Source organism: Chiloscyllium plagiosum, unplaced genomic scaffold (genome assembly GCF_037043375.1).
Source record: "Chiloscyllium plagiosum isolate Xiang-an unplaced genomic scaffold, Cpla_swu_hap1 HiC_scaffold_3, whole genome shotgun sequence".
NCBI classification, from domain to species: domain Eukaryota; kingdom Metazoa; phylum Chordata; class Chondrichthyes; order Orectolobiformes; family Hemiscylliidae; genus Chiloscyllium; species Chiloscyllium plagiosum.
The window spans coordinates 18,165,037-18,181,883 of NW_028270141.1; the positions used below are offsets into that span (position 1 = coordinate 18,165,037).

A 16,847-nucleotide genomic window follows, 5' to 3' on the forward strand; every position below is an offset into this window, starting at 1 on the left:
GACAACAAAACATCTAGGCCATCAAACTCCTCCTCTACCTGGGAAGTTATACCTCCAGGGAGATTGAAACAAGTTTTACATCTACACAAAGTATTTTAGGTTCAGTTCTAAATCATGCCTATTCCAATTAATCTGACTGACTTGGTTTTGAATCATTTGGGATTTTTGGATGAGACTTAGCTGCCTAGTTAGTAAATGATTATTCTGATTTTAAAATACCTCTAACCTCCAAATAAAAAAAATTAAATTAATTTTATAAAGGGAGCCAAATTGGTCAGTTAATAGCGAAATCACAAATTCCAACTTATCAATCAATATTAATTTCATATTTTTTGTTCTACAATACAATCTATTCCAAATAATGGAAATTCAACATGCCAAAAAATGATTTTGTGTAAAATAAAGTTTTAAATAATTTTGAAACTCATTTTCAAAATCGACCATTCCAATTTAACAGGATCAGAAACAGCACTTGCTAGTGGAGACATCAGCAACACTTTCTTGAAGCACAGTATGCTCCAAGATAAAGAAAATACAACACATTCATTATAAAAAGGTAGAATTTCCCACATTATATTTCAAAATAATCTGAACTACAGCTCTACAATGGACCTCTCAAAAAGGGCACACACACCTTTAAAACTGTTCAAATACTATTTCTCATTTAAAATACTGACTTTTTCTTCACTCCCAACTAAAAGACCATTTTTACATGAATTCTATGTTCGGAGTAGACTCAAAGAACAGATATCAAGCATTTCAGTGCCTTAAATGACCCTGACCATGCTTTCATCAATGGAGGGGGAGCACTTTAGGGGAAGGTGATGGTCTAGTGGTGTTATCGCTTGCCTATTAATCCAGAAACTCAGCTAATGTTCTGGAGACCTGAGTTCCAATCCTGCCACGGCAGGTGATGGAATAAAGAATCTGGAATTAATGATGACCGTGAAACCATTGTCAGGAAAAACCCATCTGATTCATTATGGTCCTTTAGGGAAGGAAATCCGTCATTCTTGCCTGGTCTGCTCTACAGACTTTAAACCCATGGCAATGTGGGTGGTTCTTAACTGCCCTCTGGGCAATTAGTAATGGGAGATAAATGCTGGCCTGACCTGTGAATCAGTAATAAACAAGCACTGGTTTCATTTTTAACCTGTCTTGAACAAAGATTTGGCACATTTATAGCGTAAATTAGGAACCAAACCGGATGAATGCAAAGTGAAAATCTATTCAGGTTTGGTGTAAAGGGAGCTGTCCTTTTGGTTCTGCAAGTCCAAAATAATGATGACTCAAGATCAGGACGATTATTCTGCAACCAGGTGGCAGATTATGGGGAGTTTTCAATAGGATCCTCTGGGTTTGAAACAGGAACACTACAGAGACCTCACATTCAAAACAAGGTAGACTCGGTTCTGGTCAAATCACATATCTCACAAACTTTCAAATGAATAATTTGGCTAAGGCAAAAATATAAAGTAGTGACTGAAACAATCCTGAGATTTGAGATTGAAAAGCTGAAAGTTTCAGAATTATAGCATTAGGAATAGGGAATGAGAGAGTAAAATTGATCAGGTACGTTTGGATCAATATCCTTAGAATTTGGGAATGAAATACTGAAATGTTCATTACATGTTAAAAACAGTGTAAGTTCTCAAGTGATAGTAATCACGACAGAGCTATCAGGTGAAGCAATGCCTGTGGTACCCTCCTCCTGACAGAACCACACCAGATCTCTCTGGACTGGGCTGTATTTCTGGGGCAGCCACAGGCCTGCAAACTGCTAACTACCAACTGTCACTCGCCCCTGTGCTCCCCACCATGGCCCTGTTCATCACCAGGCTCCAGCCACCACACCAGGAGGAATCACCCTCTCCAATCAATCCTTCAAACATGGGTCACCACACCAAGCCTAAGGCACCCCACCTTGCCACCTCCGCTGACCAACCCAGGGTGCACACGCGCACCCACCACACCCACCGCCTCCAAACACTGGGCATACATTAACCCTGTAAACCCAGAGCACGCACGCACACACATAGTGTAAACACAAGACACGCTCGCGCACTGTATACCCAGGGCACACACACACACTCTGTATACCCAGGGCGCGCGCGCGCGCGCGCACACACTCCGTATACCCAGGGCACACACACACACTGTATACCCAGGGCGCGCGCGCACACACACACTCCGTATACCCAGGGCACACACACACACACTGTATACCCAGGGCGTGCGCACGCACACACACACTGTATACCCAGGACGCGCGCACACACACTGTATACCCAGGGCGCGCACACACACACACTGTATACCCAGGACGCACGCACACACACACTGTATACCCAGGACGCGCGCACACACACTGTATACCCAGGGCGCGCACACACACACACTGTATACCCAGGACGCACGCACACACACTGTATACCCAGGACGCGCGCGCACACACTGTATACCCAGGGCGCGCACGCACACACACTGTATACCCAGGGCGGGCGCGCACGCACACACACTGTATACCCAGGGCGCGCACGCACACACACTGTATACCCAGGGCGCGCACGCACACACACTGTATACCCAGGGCGCGCGCACACACACTGTATACCCAGGGCGCGCACGCACACACACTGTATACCCAGGGCGCGCACGCACACACACTGTATACCCAGGGCGCGCACGCACACACACTGTATACCCAGGGCGCGCACGCACACACACTGTATACCCAGGGCGCGCGCACACACACTGTATACACAGGGCGCGCACGCACACACACTGTATACCCAGGGCGCGCACGCACACACACTGTATACCCAGGGCACACCCTCTCACCCAGTCGCTCAGTGCCCCCTTACTGTGGATGTTCTGTTGCCCCCCCCCCCCCCGTTCCCCGGACACTGACCCCCCCACCCCCCCCCCGTTCCCCGGACACTGACCCCCCCACCCCGTTCCCCGGACACTGACCCCCCCCCCCCGTTCCCCGGACACTGACCCCCCCCCCCCCCCCGTTCCCCGGACACTGACCCCCCCCGTTCCCCGGACACTGACCCCCCCCCCGTTCCCCGGACACTGACCCCCCCACCCCGTTCCCCGGACACTGACCCGATGAGTTCCAGGAGCAGGCTGCGGACACTGAGTCCTCGGGCAGTTTTGGCGGAGATGACGGTGATGATTTGGGGCAGTTTGAGGACCGAGCAGACCAGCAAACTACTGGCGTTGGCGAACATCAGCAGCAGCATCTCCGCCCGGGCACCGCGCTCTCACTCTCACTCTCACTCTCTGTCTCTGTCTCACTCTCTGTCTCAGCCTCACGGTACAGCCCTCTACACACAGGACCCTTTCCGGATACGCCTTTAAACAAACAGCGAGCTGGAAGTCGACCCGTACTCGCCCAAGAAAAGTAGGCGGACCCGGGTTGGAGGTTGCTTCTTACTCATTTCCTTCTTGCATCCGCTTTCCCCGGCCTGAGAGCTGGAAGCTGAGCTCACTATAAAATATTAACACAGTGTATTGCTGTCAGTGCTGATTGGGGGGAAGATAGGCCACTTCTTGCAAAATACTAATGCACTTACTTTCCAATGCACGTTTTCTGTGTGCACTTTTAGCCATTACTGGCCGGGCCAGACAAATACTGTATTAGGTTGTCCTAGAGACAGCCCCACTGCCAGAGAGAAACTCATTCCTGGCAACTTTCACCTTCAGATGGAACTTCTTGTGGTGCCCTGGTAACATCCTTACCTCTGCGCCAGGAGGCCTATACCAGAAGTGTGAACAGGTTGATTAGGAAACGATGTTTTTTTTTCAAGCAGTGTTTTTTTTCCCTCCGAGATGTTTACAGTCGTTTATTGGACAGAGGATCTCATTGAGGTTTTGCCCACACACTGACCTATAGCTTTTTCTTTGTAGATATCTCCTATAACTTGGTTTCCTAGCAACCTTAATTGTTGATCCCTTATAGCCCAAACATTAAGATGGAAACATCTCATTTATTTCCTGTTCCTTTGAAATATTTGCTTTTCTTTTCAGATTATGGAAACCTGAGATTCAGAAAATGCTTTGCCTTTCTGTGATGACCCTTTGCAGTTTGTTCATTGTTGCACAACCACTTTCCTTGTGCAGATATAAGGCCCTCACTGTGTCCAGTCATCTGTAAGTTCAACTTTCAATCCTTATTTCCCCCTCCAACATGAACAATAGGCCATTCAGCACTTTGATCCTGCTCCACCATTCAATGTCATCATCCAACTCAGGCCTACCTGCTCACTGTCCGAGACCCCAGACACACCTTCCAAGGGGAGGCGCTGATTTCTTGCACTTTATTCAAACTGGTCTACCCCTATTTATTGATCACAGTTTGGCCTTCTTTTAATTGGAGAGACAAAACGCAAAACCACGTGACCGCTCTGCAGATCTGTCTGTAAAAATCACTCTGAGGTTCCAGTCAGTTGCCACTTCCATGCGCCTCCATGTCCCCATGCCAATATGTCTGTCTCAGGCCTGCTAAGATGTTCCACGGTGCCTCAGCACGAAGAACAACATCACATTTTCCACTCGGGGACCTTGCAGCTTCAAGGAGGTCAATAACTTTCAAGCCTGATTCCATTCTTCCATGTTTTTACTCACCCTCCTCCCCCACGCACGTTATTCTGTCGTGACATGGGTTACTTTCAGCAAGGCCTACTCATTCCCTCCAACTCTCACCTCTCATTGCCACTTATTCAGCTTCTCTTCTGTCCTGGCCTGTTAACAACAAACGCCACATCTGCCTACCTCTTTCATATTGCTCTCTCCCTGGGCTCTGTCTCCACTTAACCATTCACCTCCCCATCACCACACACCACTACTGTGCCCTCCCCACCCACCAATGACCGCCCCCTCCCACAAACTTTCCTGCAGCAAAAATGCCACTTTTTCCTGGACTCGACACAGCTGCTGTCGGGCCCATCGAGTTTCTCTGGGAGTTTTGGATTTATGTCTCAGTACCCAGTCCCTGCTTTCTCCCTCGATCTTCTGACCCCTTTAGCTCCAAGAACTATAGATGTTGAATAGTTGAACTCAGTTGTGCTGGTAACAAAAAGGCATATTATGTCAAAGCATTTATCTTACACTCACCAGGCCATTCACAGGAATATCAAAGTCTCAATAGACAGACATTTTATACTGTGTGAGAGGTGGGTGCTGATTGGTGAATGGACTAAAAAACTGGTTAGAAAACTCTTATGCCTCATTTGAAATTGGAAACTTTTATCAATTTGGCTTCCAACTTCCATGCTGTTCTCCCCTTCACCTGGTCAGCATCCTAAAGGACGCAGTGACTCAGTGGTTAGCACTGCTTCCTCACAACTCTAGGACTTGGGTTCAAATCCACTTTCAGGCAACTGTCCACGTGAGGTTTGCACATTTTCGTTGTGGCTGTGTGGATCTTGCCTGGGAGTCTGGTTTCCTCCCATGATCCAAAGATATGCAGGTTAGGTCAATTTCCTGTGGAAAATGCAAGGTTACAGGGGTGGGGTGGGACTGGGGTGGATGTTCTTCGGAGGGTTGTTGTGGACTTGATGGGTTGAATGGCCTGCTTCCATACTGTGGGGATTATTTAGCAAGCATGTGGGAATTCCTCATGATTAAACAGCACACTATGAATGTCAGCCCTAAGTCTTCCTTTCCCACTTCTCATTTCTTTCCTAATCCTTTAAAATATTTGCTTTTCGCAGATTATAGAAACCTGAGATTCAGAAAATGCCTTGCCTTTCTGTGACGACCCTTTGCGGCTTGTTCATTGTTGCACACCCACTTTCCTGGTGCAGATACAAGGCCCTCACTGTGTCCAGCCATCTATAAGTTCAGCTTTCAATCCTTATTTCCCCCCTCCAACACTAACAATTGCTGACAACCTAGAGATTGAGAAAAGAAAATCTCAGCATCAAAGATGGCAAGTCGTTTTAAAGGTGTATCCCGATTTCATACATGCAAGAACTACAATAACATTCACTTTGATAATTGGAAGGACGAGGGGGGGGAGAGGAATAGCAGCACCTTGGAATTAGCTGTGTTAAAATGGAAATGATCATGAACAAGTTACAAATAAACAGGCATGATGATAGTAGCAGAGCAAAGTGTGCAGAGGACTGTGAAACTTTGCAGAGGAATATAGATACATTCAGTGAGTGAGAAGAGGTCTAGCAGTTGGAAAACAATGTTAGTAAATGTGAAGTCATACATTTTGGGAGGAGTAACAGCAAAATAGATTATTACTTAAATGGTAAAAAGTCGCAGCATGCTGATTTGCAGAGGGACCTGGGTGTCCTTGTGCATGAGTCGCAGAGAGTTGGTCTGTAAGTACAACAGGTAATTAGGAAGGCAAATGGAATTTTCTGCTTCATTGCTAAAGGGGTTGAAATGAAAAGCAGGGAGGTTATGTTATGGCTGTAAGAGGTGCTGGGGAGGCCACACCTGGAGTACTGTGTACAGATTTGGTCTCCGTACTTAAGAAAGGATGTACTGGCACTGGAGGGGGTGCAGAGGAGGTTCAGTAGGTTGATTCCGGAGTTGAGGGGGGGTTGGCTTATGAGGAGAGGCTGAGTAGACTGGGATTATATTCATTGGAATTCAGAAAAATCAGGCAGGATCATATAGAAACATATAAAATTATGAAGGGAATCATTAAAATAGAAATAGATAGGATGTTTCCACTGGGAGGTGAGACTAGGACAAGAGGCATGGCCTCAAGATTAGAGGGACCAGGTTTAGAACTGAACTGAGAAGGAACTTCTTCACCCAGAGGGTTGTTAATCTGTGGAATTCCTTGCCCGGGGAAGTAGTTGACGCTACTTCAGTAATCGCTTTTAAAACTAAGGTAGATACTTTTATGAAAAATTAAGAAATTAAGGGATATGGTGAAAACGTGGGTAAGTGGAGCCGAGTCCACGAAAAGATCAGCCATGATCTTATTGAGGTGCGGAGCAGGCTCCAAGGGCCAGACGGCCTACTCCTGCTCCTAGTTCCTATGTACTATTCTCACTTCCATTTATTGAACTTTACAATGGAAACAAAACTCATAATTTGCAACATAAAAGTATTTTTGGCTGATGAATTTTATTCACTTAAATTAAAAGAATTGAAACACTTTTTTGTAGTTTTAGTCCAATTCATTAGTTGTTTATATTACCACAGTGGAGTCTGCGAGACTCTGATACAGGAAACTGGTACATTATGCTCTAAACAAGAACATCATGATCTGATCTGTTTAATAGATTGTTTGCTTCAGAGCATTTGTTTTACTCGGTGATACTTTTGTTGAGCCTTTTACACCTCGTACCTGCTTAAGATTCTGAAGGTCCCTAATCCAAATCTATATTCTGGAAGAAGGTGACAGATAATGGTCATCTATGTTGAATTTGGAAAAGAAAGGGTAATTTCCTGTTGCTGGCTATCCCTGTGTTTGTGCAGAGCAGGGATCCAGTCTCAGGGCATTGACTATGAAAATAGCACTTGGAATCAATCCAACATCATTTCCTCCAACTGCTTCTGTTTACACTGTATATTAGGTTTGTTCAACTAGAAAGACTCTGCCTCCCTTATCAAATGGTCAAACTGAGTGTGGTAGAGCATGTCCATATATAGTACCCATCTGGGTGTTTGCTAACGGAGAGGCTCTGTGTTAGAGTTTATCCACGCTTGAGAACCAACACTTGGTTCTAAATGTAGATGGGCCACTTCAAATGACTCTGGTTATAGTTATCCTCTACATTAAACACAATTGCTAGAAATGTGGACCCATGGAAAAACATTTGTCTATGAAATACCTGAATCTTCCCCAGCGCATCTTGCAACTTCTTGCTGGTCATTGTGATGTAAAAATTCATGTGTGCCAATAAAATAGGTGTGCAGGAAACACTCTCCACATCTGTCTTGATAGTCCCAAGGTACATTTTATAATGGGCCTCAGTCTTCGTCAGGTTGGAGTGCTGTGGACAGATAATGAATATCCCCAGGCTGTTTGCTAGAGTAGAGGTCATGGAGATTGCCACTTACAGTCCCCTAACTTGTCCCTTAAAGGGGGCTGGGAGAAGTGACAACTGGGAGTAGAGGGAAAATCAGAGGAGGAAGCAAGCAATGGGGACTTCAAGACAGAGAGTAGGACCAGCTGGAATCATAGAGGTTGACAACGGAAATCAGGTGAGGTGATTGGGTTTGCAATTTTAGCCTCCAATCAGATACGATTTTAATGTGGAGATCAGTACCACTGCTCCACCCAATTTCACAGCAGTGTAATTATTTTAGAGACCTTACCTCTTTTAGTCATGATGTGGAGGAGCCAGTATTGGACTGGGGTGTACAAAGTTAAAAATCACACAACACCAGGTTATAGTCCAACAGGTTCATTTGGAAGCACTAACTTTCGGAGCGCTGCTCCTTCCTCGGGTGGTTGTCATTTTTAACTTTGTAAATTTTTACTTGCAGCCTGGTAGTGGTTTGTGTAAGGCTTATCAGTTTAGCTAAAAACCGAAAGAACTGCAGATGCTATAAATCAGATATAAAAACAGAAATTGCTGGAAAAGCTCAGAACTCAGAGTTCTGAGGAAGGGTCACCTGACCCAAAATATGAACTCTGATTTCTCTCCAATGTTGTTGCCAGATCTGCTGAGCTTTTCTAGCAATTTCTGTTTTTGGTGTCAGTTTAGCTATTTCTTTCTTAAAATGAAGTGATTGGCGATGCTCCCTCTATGAAGGCAAGCAGGTCTTGTAGACCGTATTCAAGCAAGTGTCGAGTTCTATTTGCAAATAAAAAAAGGTACAAAGACTGTTTCAGGTGTAGGTCCTGGATTTTGTTGGTATATATATGGTATGATATGTGGGTGATATTGAATATGGGCCTTATATAGTTCACACTGAGAAGTGCACAAGCATCAACCTGACAACATCATCTGGACTTACAGACAGAACACCTTAAGACCATGAAGGAGTGAAGCCTAACATCTGATTGTTGTAAAGGTATCTATAATATGAATATAATCCATAAAGGATGATCACCTTATTGGGATTGTATTATAGATTCCCTTGGGACAGCACGATGGTTCAGTGGTTAGCACTGCTGCCTCACAGTACCAGAGTCCCAGGTTCAATTCCAGCCTTGGGTGACTGGAGTTTGCACATTCTCTCCGTGTCTGTGTGGGTTTCCTCCGGGTGCTCCGGTTTCCTCCCACAATCCAAAGATGTGCAGGTCAGGTGAACTGGCCATGTTAAATTGCCCGTAGTGTTAGGTGCATTACTCAAAGGGAAAAGGGTCTGGGTGGGTTACTCTTCAGAGGGTCGATGTGGACTGGTTGGGCCAAAGGGCCTGTTTTCCACACTGTAGGGAATCTAATCTAATAGTCAGCGGGAAATTGAGAAACAAATTTGTAAGGAGGTTTCAGCTATCTGTAAGAATAATAGGGTGGTTATGGTAGGGGATTTTAACTTTCCAAACATAAACTGGGACTACCATAGTGTTAAGGGTTTAGGTGGAGAAGAATTTGTTAAGTGTGTACAAAAACATTTTCTGATTCAGTATGTGGATGTACCTATTAGAGAAGGTGCAAAACTTGACCTACTCTTGGGACATAAAGCAGGGCAGATGACTGAGGTGTCAGTGGGGGAGCACTTTGGGGCCAGCGACCATAATTCTATTAGATTTAAAATAGTGATGGAAAAGGATAGACCAGATCTAAAATTTGAAGTTCTAAATTGGAGGAAGGATAATTTTGACGGTATTTCAAAAGCTGATTGGGGCAGATGTTCACAGGTAAAGGGACAACTGAAAAATGGGAAGCCTTCAGAAATGAGATAACGAGAATCCAGAGAAAGAATATTCCTGTTAGGGTGAAAGGGAAGGCTGGTAAGTATAGGAAATGCTGGATGACTAAAGAAATTGAGGTTTTGGTTAAGAAAAAGAAGGAAGCATATGTCAGGTATAGACAGGATAGATCGAGTGAATCCTTAGAAGAGTATAAAGGCAGTAGGAGTATACTCAAGAAGGAAATCAGGAGGGCAAAAAGGGGACATGAGATAGCTTTGGCAAATAAAGTTAAGGAGAATCCAAAGGATTTTTACAAAAACATTAAGGACTAAAGGGTAACTAGGGAGAGAATAGGGCCCCTCAAAGATCAGCAAGGCAGCCTATGTATGGAGCAACAGGAGATGGGAGAGATACTAAACGAGTATTTTGCATCAGTATTTACTGTGGAGAAGGACATGGAAAATATAGAATGTAGGGAAATAGATGGTGACATCTTGAAAAATGTCCATATTACAGAGGAGGAAGTGCTGGATGTCTTGAAACGCATAAAAGTGGATAAATCCCCAGGACCTGATCAGGTGTAACCACTAACTCTGTGGGAAATTAGGGACCTTGCTGACATATTTGTATCACTGATAGTCACAGGTGAGGTGCCAGAAGACTGGAGGTGGCAAACGTGGTGCCACTGTTTAAGAAGGGTGGTATGGACAAGTCAGGGAACTATAGACCGGTGAGCCTGACGTTGGTTGTGGGCAAGTTGTTGGAGGGAATCCTGAGGGACAGGATTTACATGTATTTGGAAAGGCAAGGACTGATTAGGGATAGTCAGCATGTTTTTTTTTACATGGGAGGTCATGTCTCATGAACTTGATTGAGTTTTTTGAAGAAGTAACGAAGAGGATTGATCAGGGGCAGAGTGGTGGATTTGATCTATATGGACTTCAGTAAGGCATTCAACAAGGTTCCACATGGGAGACTGGCTAGCAAGCTTAGATCTCATGGAATTCAGGGAGAATTAGCCATTTGGATACAGAACTGGCTCAAAGGTAGAAAACAGAGGGTGGTGGTGGAGGGTTGCTTTTCAGACTGGAGGCCTGTGACCAGTGGAGTGTACCACAAGGATTGGAGCTGGGTCCACTGCTTTTCATCATTTATATAAATGATTTGGATGTGAACATAGGAGGTATAATTAGTAAGTTTGCAGATGACACAAAATTGGAGGTGTAGTGGACAACGAAAAAGGTTATCTCAGATTACAATGGGATCTTGATCAGATGGGCCAATGGGCTGAGGAGTGGCCAATGGAATTTAATTTAGATAATTATGAGGTAGTGCAGTTTGGAAAAGCAAATCTTAGTAGGACTTATACACTTAATGGAAAGGTCCTAGGGAGTGTTGCTGAACAAAGGGACCTTGGAGTGCAGGTTTATAGCTCCTTGAAAGTAGAGTTGCAGGTAGATAGAATAGTGAAGGTGTTTGGTATGCTTTCCTTTATTGGTCAGAGTATTGAGTACAGGAGTTGGGAGGTCATGTTGCGGCTGTACAGGACATTGGTTAGGCTGCTTTCGGAATATTGCGTGCAATTCTGGTCTTCCTATCGCAAGGATGTTGCAAAGGGTTCAGGAAAGATTTACAATGACGTTGCCAGGTTTGGAATATTTGGAGGGAGAGGCTGAATAGGTTGGGGCTGTTTTCCCTGGAGTGTCGGAGGCTGAGGGGGTGACCTTATAAAGATTTATAAAATCTTGAGGAGCATGGATAGGATAAAGAAACAAGGTCTTTTCCCTGGGGTGTGGGAGTTCAGAATAGAGGGCTTAGGTTCAGGATGAGAAGGGAAAGATATAAAAGGGACATAAGGGGCAACTTTTTCAAGCAGATGGTGGTGCATGTATGGAATGAGCTGCCAGAGGAAGTGGTTGAGGCTGGTACAATTACAACATTTAAAAGGCATCTGAATGGATAAATGAATAGGAAGGGTTTAGAGGAATCTGGGCTAAGTGCTGGAAAGTGGGACTAAATTAGGTTAAGATATCTGGTCAGCATGGACAGGTTGGACAGAGGGTCTGTTTCTGTGCTGTATATCTCTATGATTCTATGATTCTATAATATATAATACGCTATAGGTAAAATCTTACCAGCACATGAACTACTTGAGACATGGTAAGAAATTTGGGAAAATTGAGTGAGATGTCCAGTGAGGACTTTCCCTACAGCAAGATCAAAAAGTCCCATTTTCCAACCAAATGTTGGACCATGAGTGAAGATTCTTGCTAATGAGCACCGAGAGGCCTATTGCCAGGAATGTCACTCAATTAGCACCCTGTGTACTCCCTCTTGTCACCTCATTAATATGCAATTTACCATTCTCCCACCTGCAAGCTAGAAACTAGCCACTGAGAATTCCTGACATGAAAGTGGGTACCTGGTTGTTCCAGCTCACTGCTTGCTCCTCTCAATCTCCATGTTGGCATAAATATTTCAGGGCCTACTTCATAGGCATCAACCAACCATATCAACCCGCACATCCACAGATATTGACGATCTTTTTATGAAGTGACTGATGCCTTCACTTGTCAATGGAGGCCCATTGTCACTCATCACAATGTCAGGAAGGCTGTAGCAGCTGAAATGTGCCTTCAGCCATTCTACAAGCTCACTGACAGTCATGAAATCCACTGGACTATCTCCCAGTAGTCTGAATGGTAGTCAATGGTGACAAGACGACGTAATCAGTTCCTGTAAGATTGTAGAGGTCCAGTCTCAGTTTCATCCATGGTCTCCCCAGGATGTTATGTGTCATCAGCAGCTCTCTAGTTTGCTTAATGTGGACTCATTAAAAACACTGCACTGCTGATGTGATCCTTGATTTCAATGATACGGTTTGATCAGTAGAGAATGTCTCTTGCCTTCCTCCAACCTGACTCAAATCCAGGCACGGATATGCTTGAGTATCTCTCCTCTCAACTCATTAGGGAATTGATTTTGTTCCTTTAATTTGCCACCTTGTGCTGTCATTTAATCTCAGTATGCACAATACACTGTTACAGCAATAGCTAGCTCCATTATGCAGCAAGCAATCCTTCCTTCATGACTTCTTGCAATACTTGGAGAGTTGTTTGCTTTGAGCAAGGAGTTTCTCTGTTAGATTGAATGTTTTGACTGAGTCGATGACTTTCAGAGCCTGTTGAGGAGCTACTTCCTACTCTCCTCTCACGTTCTTTCCTGCCTCAGGTGGGAATGTTGCTCTTGACAGCATGTCAATGATGTACATCTGCTTTCCTTGCTTGTATGGTCACGCCCAGATGGCTGTAACTGGAATATAAATGGTACAACTAGAATAACATCCTTTGCAGATGTTTTGGAGCAAGTATTGTAGCACTTCAGGGAAATGCTTTGAAATGGTTTGTGTTCAACTGAACCTTCATTTTGCCTCTGCTAAGTGGGTATTGTTGAAAATGGTCACAAGCAAAGACAACGGATTCATATTGTTTCTCGATATGAGTGCAGTATATTCCATTTATATTAAGGCTTTGATTAGAAATGCAACCAGTTGTCCCTGCTGCATTAGGATTGTTCCGAGTCCTGTCTTGCTGGCATCACACTACAGGGTGATTTTGTTCTTTACATACTAGTAATAGCAGTGTATCAGCTCTGTGTAAGTCAGTGTCATGGTTCACCCTCTGATAAACAAGAATGTCGCTGAGTGGTTAATAAATCCAACAAATTGTTTCACAACTTTTACATCTGATGTTCACCGCATCACCATGTCAGCTCTCACCTTTTCAGGATCCAGGTATCATTACATTTTTACTTGTATTTTTTTTTGCTTGTTCAGCTTCATATTACTCTGACAATCTCTATGCCCAGTAGCAGCACTAGATTTTAATCATGGTGAGCAGTAGCTTCTTTTATTGTGAGTGCACATCCTTAAACCAGCAGATAATCCATTAAAGCTCCCACTCCAGGAATACCACTAACTATCTCATGTTGCCTGTATTGACACTTCTCTGGAATTAAATGGCAAATGTAATTATTGTTTATATCCAGCTTGATTTGCCAATAACCATTCTTTGCAACTAGGGTGGTGAAGGTGTTTTTTATTGGCATGTATGTGAAAAACATATTTAGATGATTGACATGAGGTAGTGATATCTCTTCAGAGCTTTATTTTGGTTCTTTGGATCAATGCACAACCTTAGTTCACAGTTTGCTAACCCATTCTGTCAGAGTTGTCCCTGTTTTGATTACACCTTTCTCCTCCATTTTATTCTATCTGGAGGCCAGCTGGATGCTCAGCAGATGCTAAATTGATATTACCCTCTTCTCTACTTTGAGGTCAATAAAGTGAGAGAATAAAGAGTTATGGAAATAAGGCAGAAATGTGGATTAACATATCAGATCTGATCTCATTGACGGGTGGCACAAACTTGATGGGCCAAGTGGCCTACTTCTCCTTATGGTCTATAGAGATGATATTCTCCTGGAAGAATTGTAACCTGTAAACACATTAGTGAGTTTTGAGAACACGTTACTGGATCTGTTCCAGAGTCACTGGTTTGGTGTGTTATACATTGGCACTTTGAGGATTACTGGTTCAGGTTTTAGACTTCCTCCAGCTGGAATGAGTGGCTTTTTCTTGCCATCAATGATTTGGAACTCACGATCTTTATTTTTGATGTTGCATTAGGCTTGCAGAGAAACCTGTCCTCTTGGTAAAAATACTTCGCCATCATACAGCCTCAACTTTACTTTCGAGGGTTTAACTTCTGAATTACAATTTTGAGGCACTTCACACAAGTCTGTGGAGATCATGATATTGTCTGAGGCACCAGTATTTATCTAATACTTTGTGCTGAGTTAATATTCTCCTTTTGTAGTCATCTTTATAACAGTTACAAACTGGTGTATGGTGTACAGTGATTCATTGGAATCTTTAGCTTCTATCTCTCCTGTGGCTATCTGAACCTGCTTGTACTCTCTCCTAGCTGTACACTTGTATGGAAGATTAGATTAGATTAGATTCCCTACAGTGTGGAAACAGGCCCTTCAGCCCAACAAGTCCACACCGACCCTCCAAAGAGTAATCCACCCAGACCCATTTCCCTCTGACTAATGTACCTAACACTACGGGCAATTTAGCATGGCCAATTCACCTGACCGGCACATCTTTGGATCGTGGGAGGAAACCGGAGCACCTGGAGCAAAACCCACGCAGACACAGGGAGAACGTGCAAGCTCCACACGGACAGTCACCCGAGGCTGGAATCGAACCTGGGACCATGGTGCTGTGAGGCAGCAGTGCTAACCACTGAGCCACCGTGCCGCCACTTGCTTCCAGTATGAACGGACGGCTTTCCCTATGCTTTGCTTTTGCATGATCTCCTCATCAATATTTCCATGTGGTCCTTTGTACCTGAAGTATCTGTCAGCATAATGCAAGACCTGATCAGTTCTGCCATTAAGATGCTCGAGCCACTAATTGATAAACTCAGAGCTTCTGAATCTGATCATCACTTTCCTGAGAGTAAATTCCTCACCTCTCAGTTTACGTGCTAATACTGAGGCATCATTGATGCCTAATACTATCCTGTATTTAATTAGAATATTGTTACTTTGAGCAAATTCACATGATTCTGCCAGCTTTGTTAATAAAGACACGTATTGATCTAAAATTCCTTTTCACCTTAGGTCCTAATATTGAACATTAACACTTTATAAGTTACATTTACTTGTCATTCAAAGTCTTCAAGTCTATAAAATCTATGCTGTCTGTTTTTTTTGTTCATTAGGGAGATGTATGGTTGAATCCATTTTGAAACAGTCTCTTCCCAGCAGTAATAAGTGTGCAGCTATGCATAACTACTCTTGTTCTTTAAATAGATCTGTCACAATTTTGTCACTTTGCCATTGGGAATGGAAAAAAAGAACTGCCAGTTCTGTTTAATATCACCTTTCATTTCAGCTGGGAGAGGGTAAATTGCTGCCATTATATTCTGCCCAGAGTTTCAGCTCTGGCTTGCTTCTTTGTTCCTTTTCAGTGATTTTCAGTGGCAGCTTTCACAGCTTTGAACATTTATGTATCTCTCCATTGGTTGTTGTGCCTCTATATAGCTCTTCAATATTCAGTCTCAACTGCAATCTGACACTATGTTCTGAGTTCAGTCCAGTACTACATTGTCTGTACTATATCCTTCATTGAACTGGTTGCAAGATGGCTCTTCATAATTATCTTGTGGTTGAGGTCACATGACTACAGAAAGCCTGGAGGCTCAAGTCTAGTGCTGTGTTATTGTATTTCAATGTCATACAGAGCTCTTCCTGTCTTCTGGCGAATATTTATCTTTTCAGATTTAAACAGATTATTTGGATAATATTACTTTGCTGTTTCTGGAGCATTGCACTGTACAAACTGATTGACATGTTTTCCTTACACTACAGCAGCAACTAAAATTCAGAAACACTTTATTGCTTGTAAACTTAAATTGTGATTGGCTCAGTATGTTTTCCTTCTGTACTTCTTTTCATATACCAATCCATAAAAAAAACATTGGAAGGAGTACAACAGTTAATCAATTTACGAAAAAGCGCACGCCGCGAGGAGTGGCACCACCAAGTGCCTTCCCCGAAACTGTTAGTAGGTGACCCTCTTCCTCTCTCTCCAACACCCCAAGCTCCTGTACCTCCCACCACCCCAATCTCCAATGACTAAGCCTAACATACCATCATTACCACCACCACCACCGCCACCACTCAGTCTTCCCAATTCTGGTTCGTTCGAAGGGGTACAACAGTTAATCCAAACAATGCGTGATTACATCATCAATGTAAGTTACACGTATCCCCCACATACATTATTTCTACTTTATATCAGCTGTACTTATCATATCATTCCTGCTTTTACAGTACGTTGGTGTTATTTTAAGTTTTGTGTGGTACATGGTAGATTTTTTTGGGGTCTGGGAACACAAACATTTTTCCCCATATAAATTAATAGTAATTGCTTCTCCGCTTTATATCATTGTGACTTATGAAAGGGTTCATAGGAATTCTCTACTTTCAGATT

The 16,847-nt window shown here is 43.6% G+C and overlaps 1 protein-coding gene across 7 annotated transcripts in view; it reads right to left on the reverse strand.

Moving 5' to 3' along the window:
- slc66a3 (solute carrier family 66 member 3) overlaps positions 1 to 3,344 on the reverse strand; it is a 43,275-nt gene extending 39,931 nt beyond the window's left edge. For 3 of the 7 annotated variants that reach the window (XR_006309527.2, XR_006309525.2, XM_087977704.1), the window contains exon 1: positions 3,112 to 3,335. Coding sequence is in view for 5 of the 7 variants with exons in the window: in XM_087977704.1 (XP_087833830.1) it covers positions 3,112 to 3,248 (137 nt within the window). In the remaining 2 variants the exon portion in view is untranslated. Of the gene's footprint in view, positions 1 to 3,111 lie in introns of all 7 variants that reach the window. The other 4 variants (XM_043677764.2, XM_043677763.2, XM_043677753.2 and 1 more) reach the window with 3 other exon arrangements.
- Between the last annotated feature and the right edge of the window lie 13,503 nt (positions 3,345 to 16,847).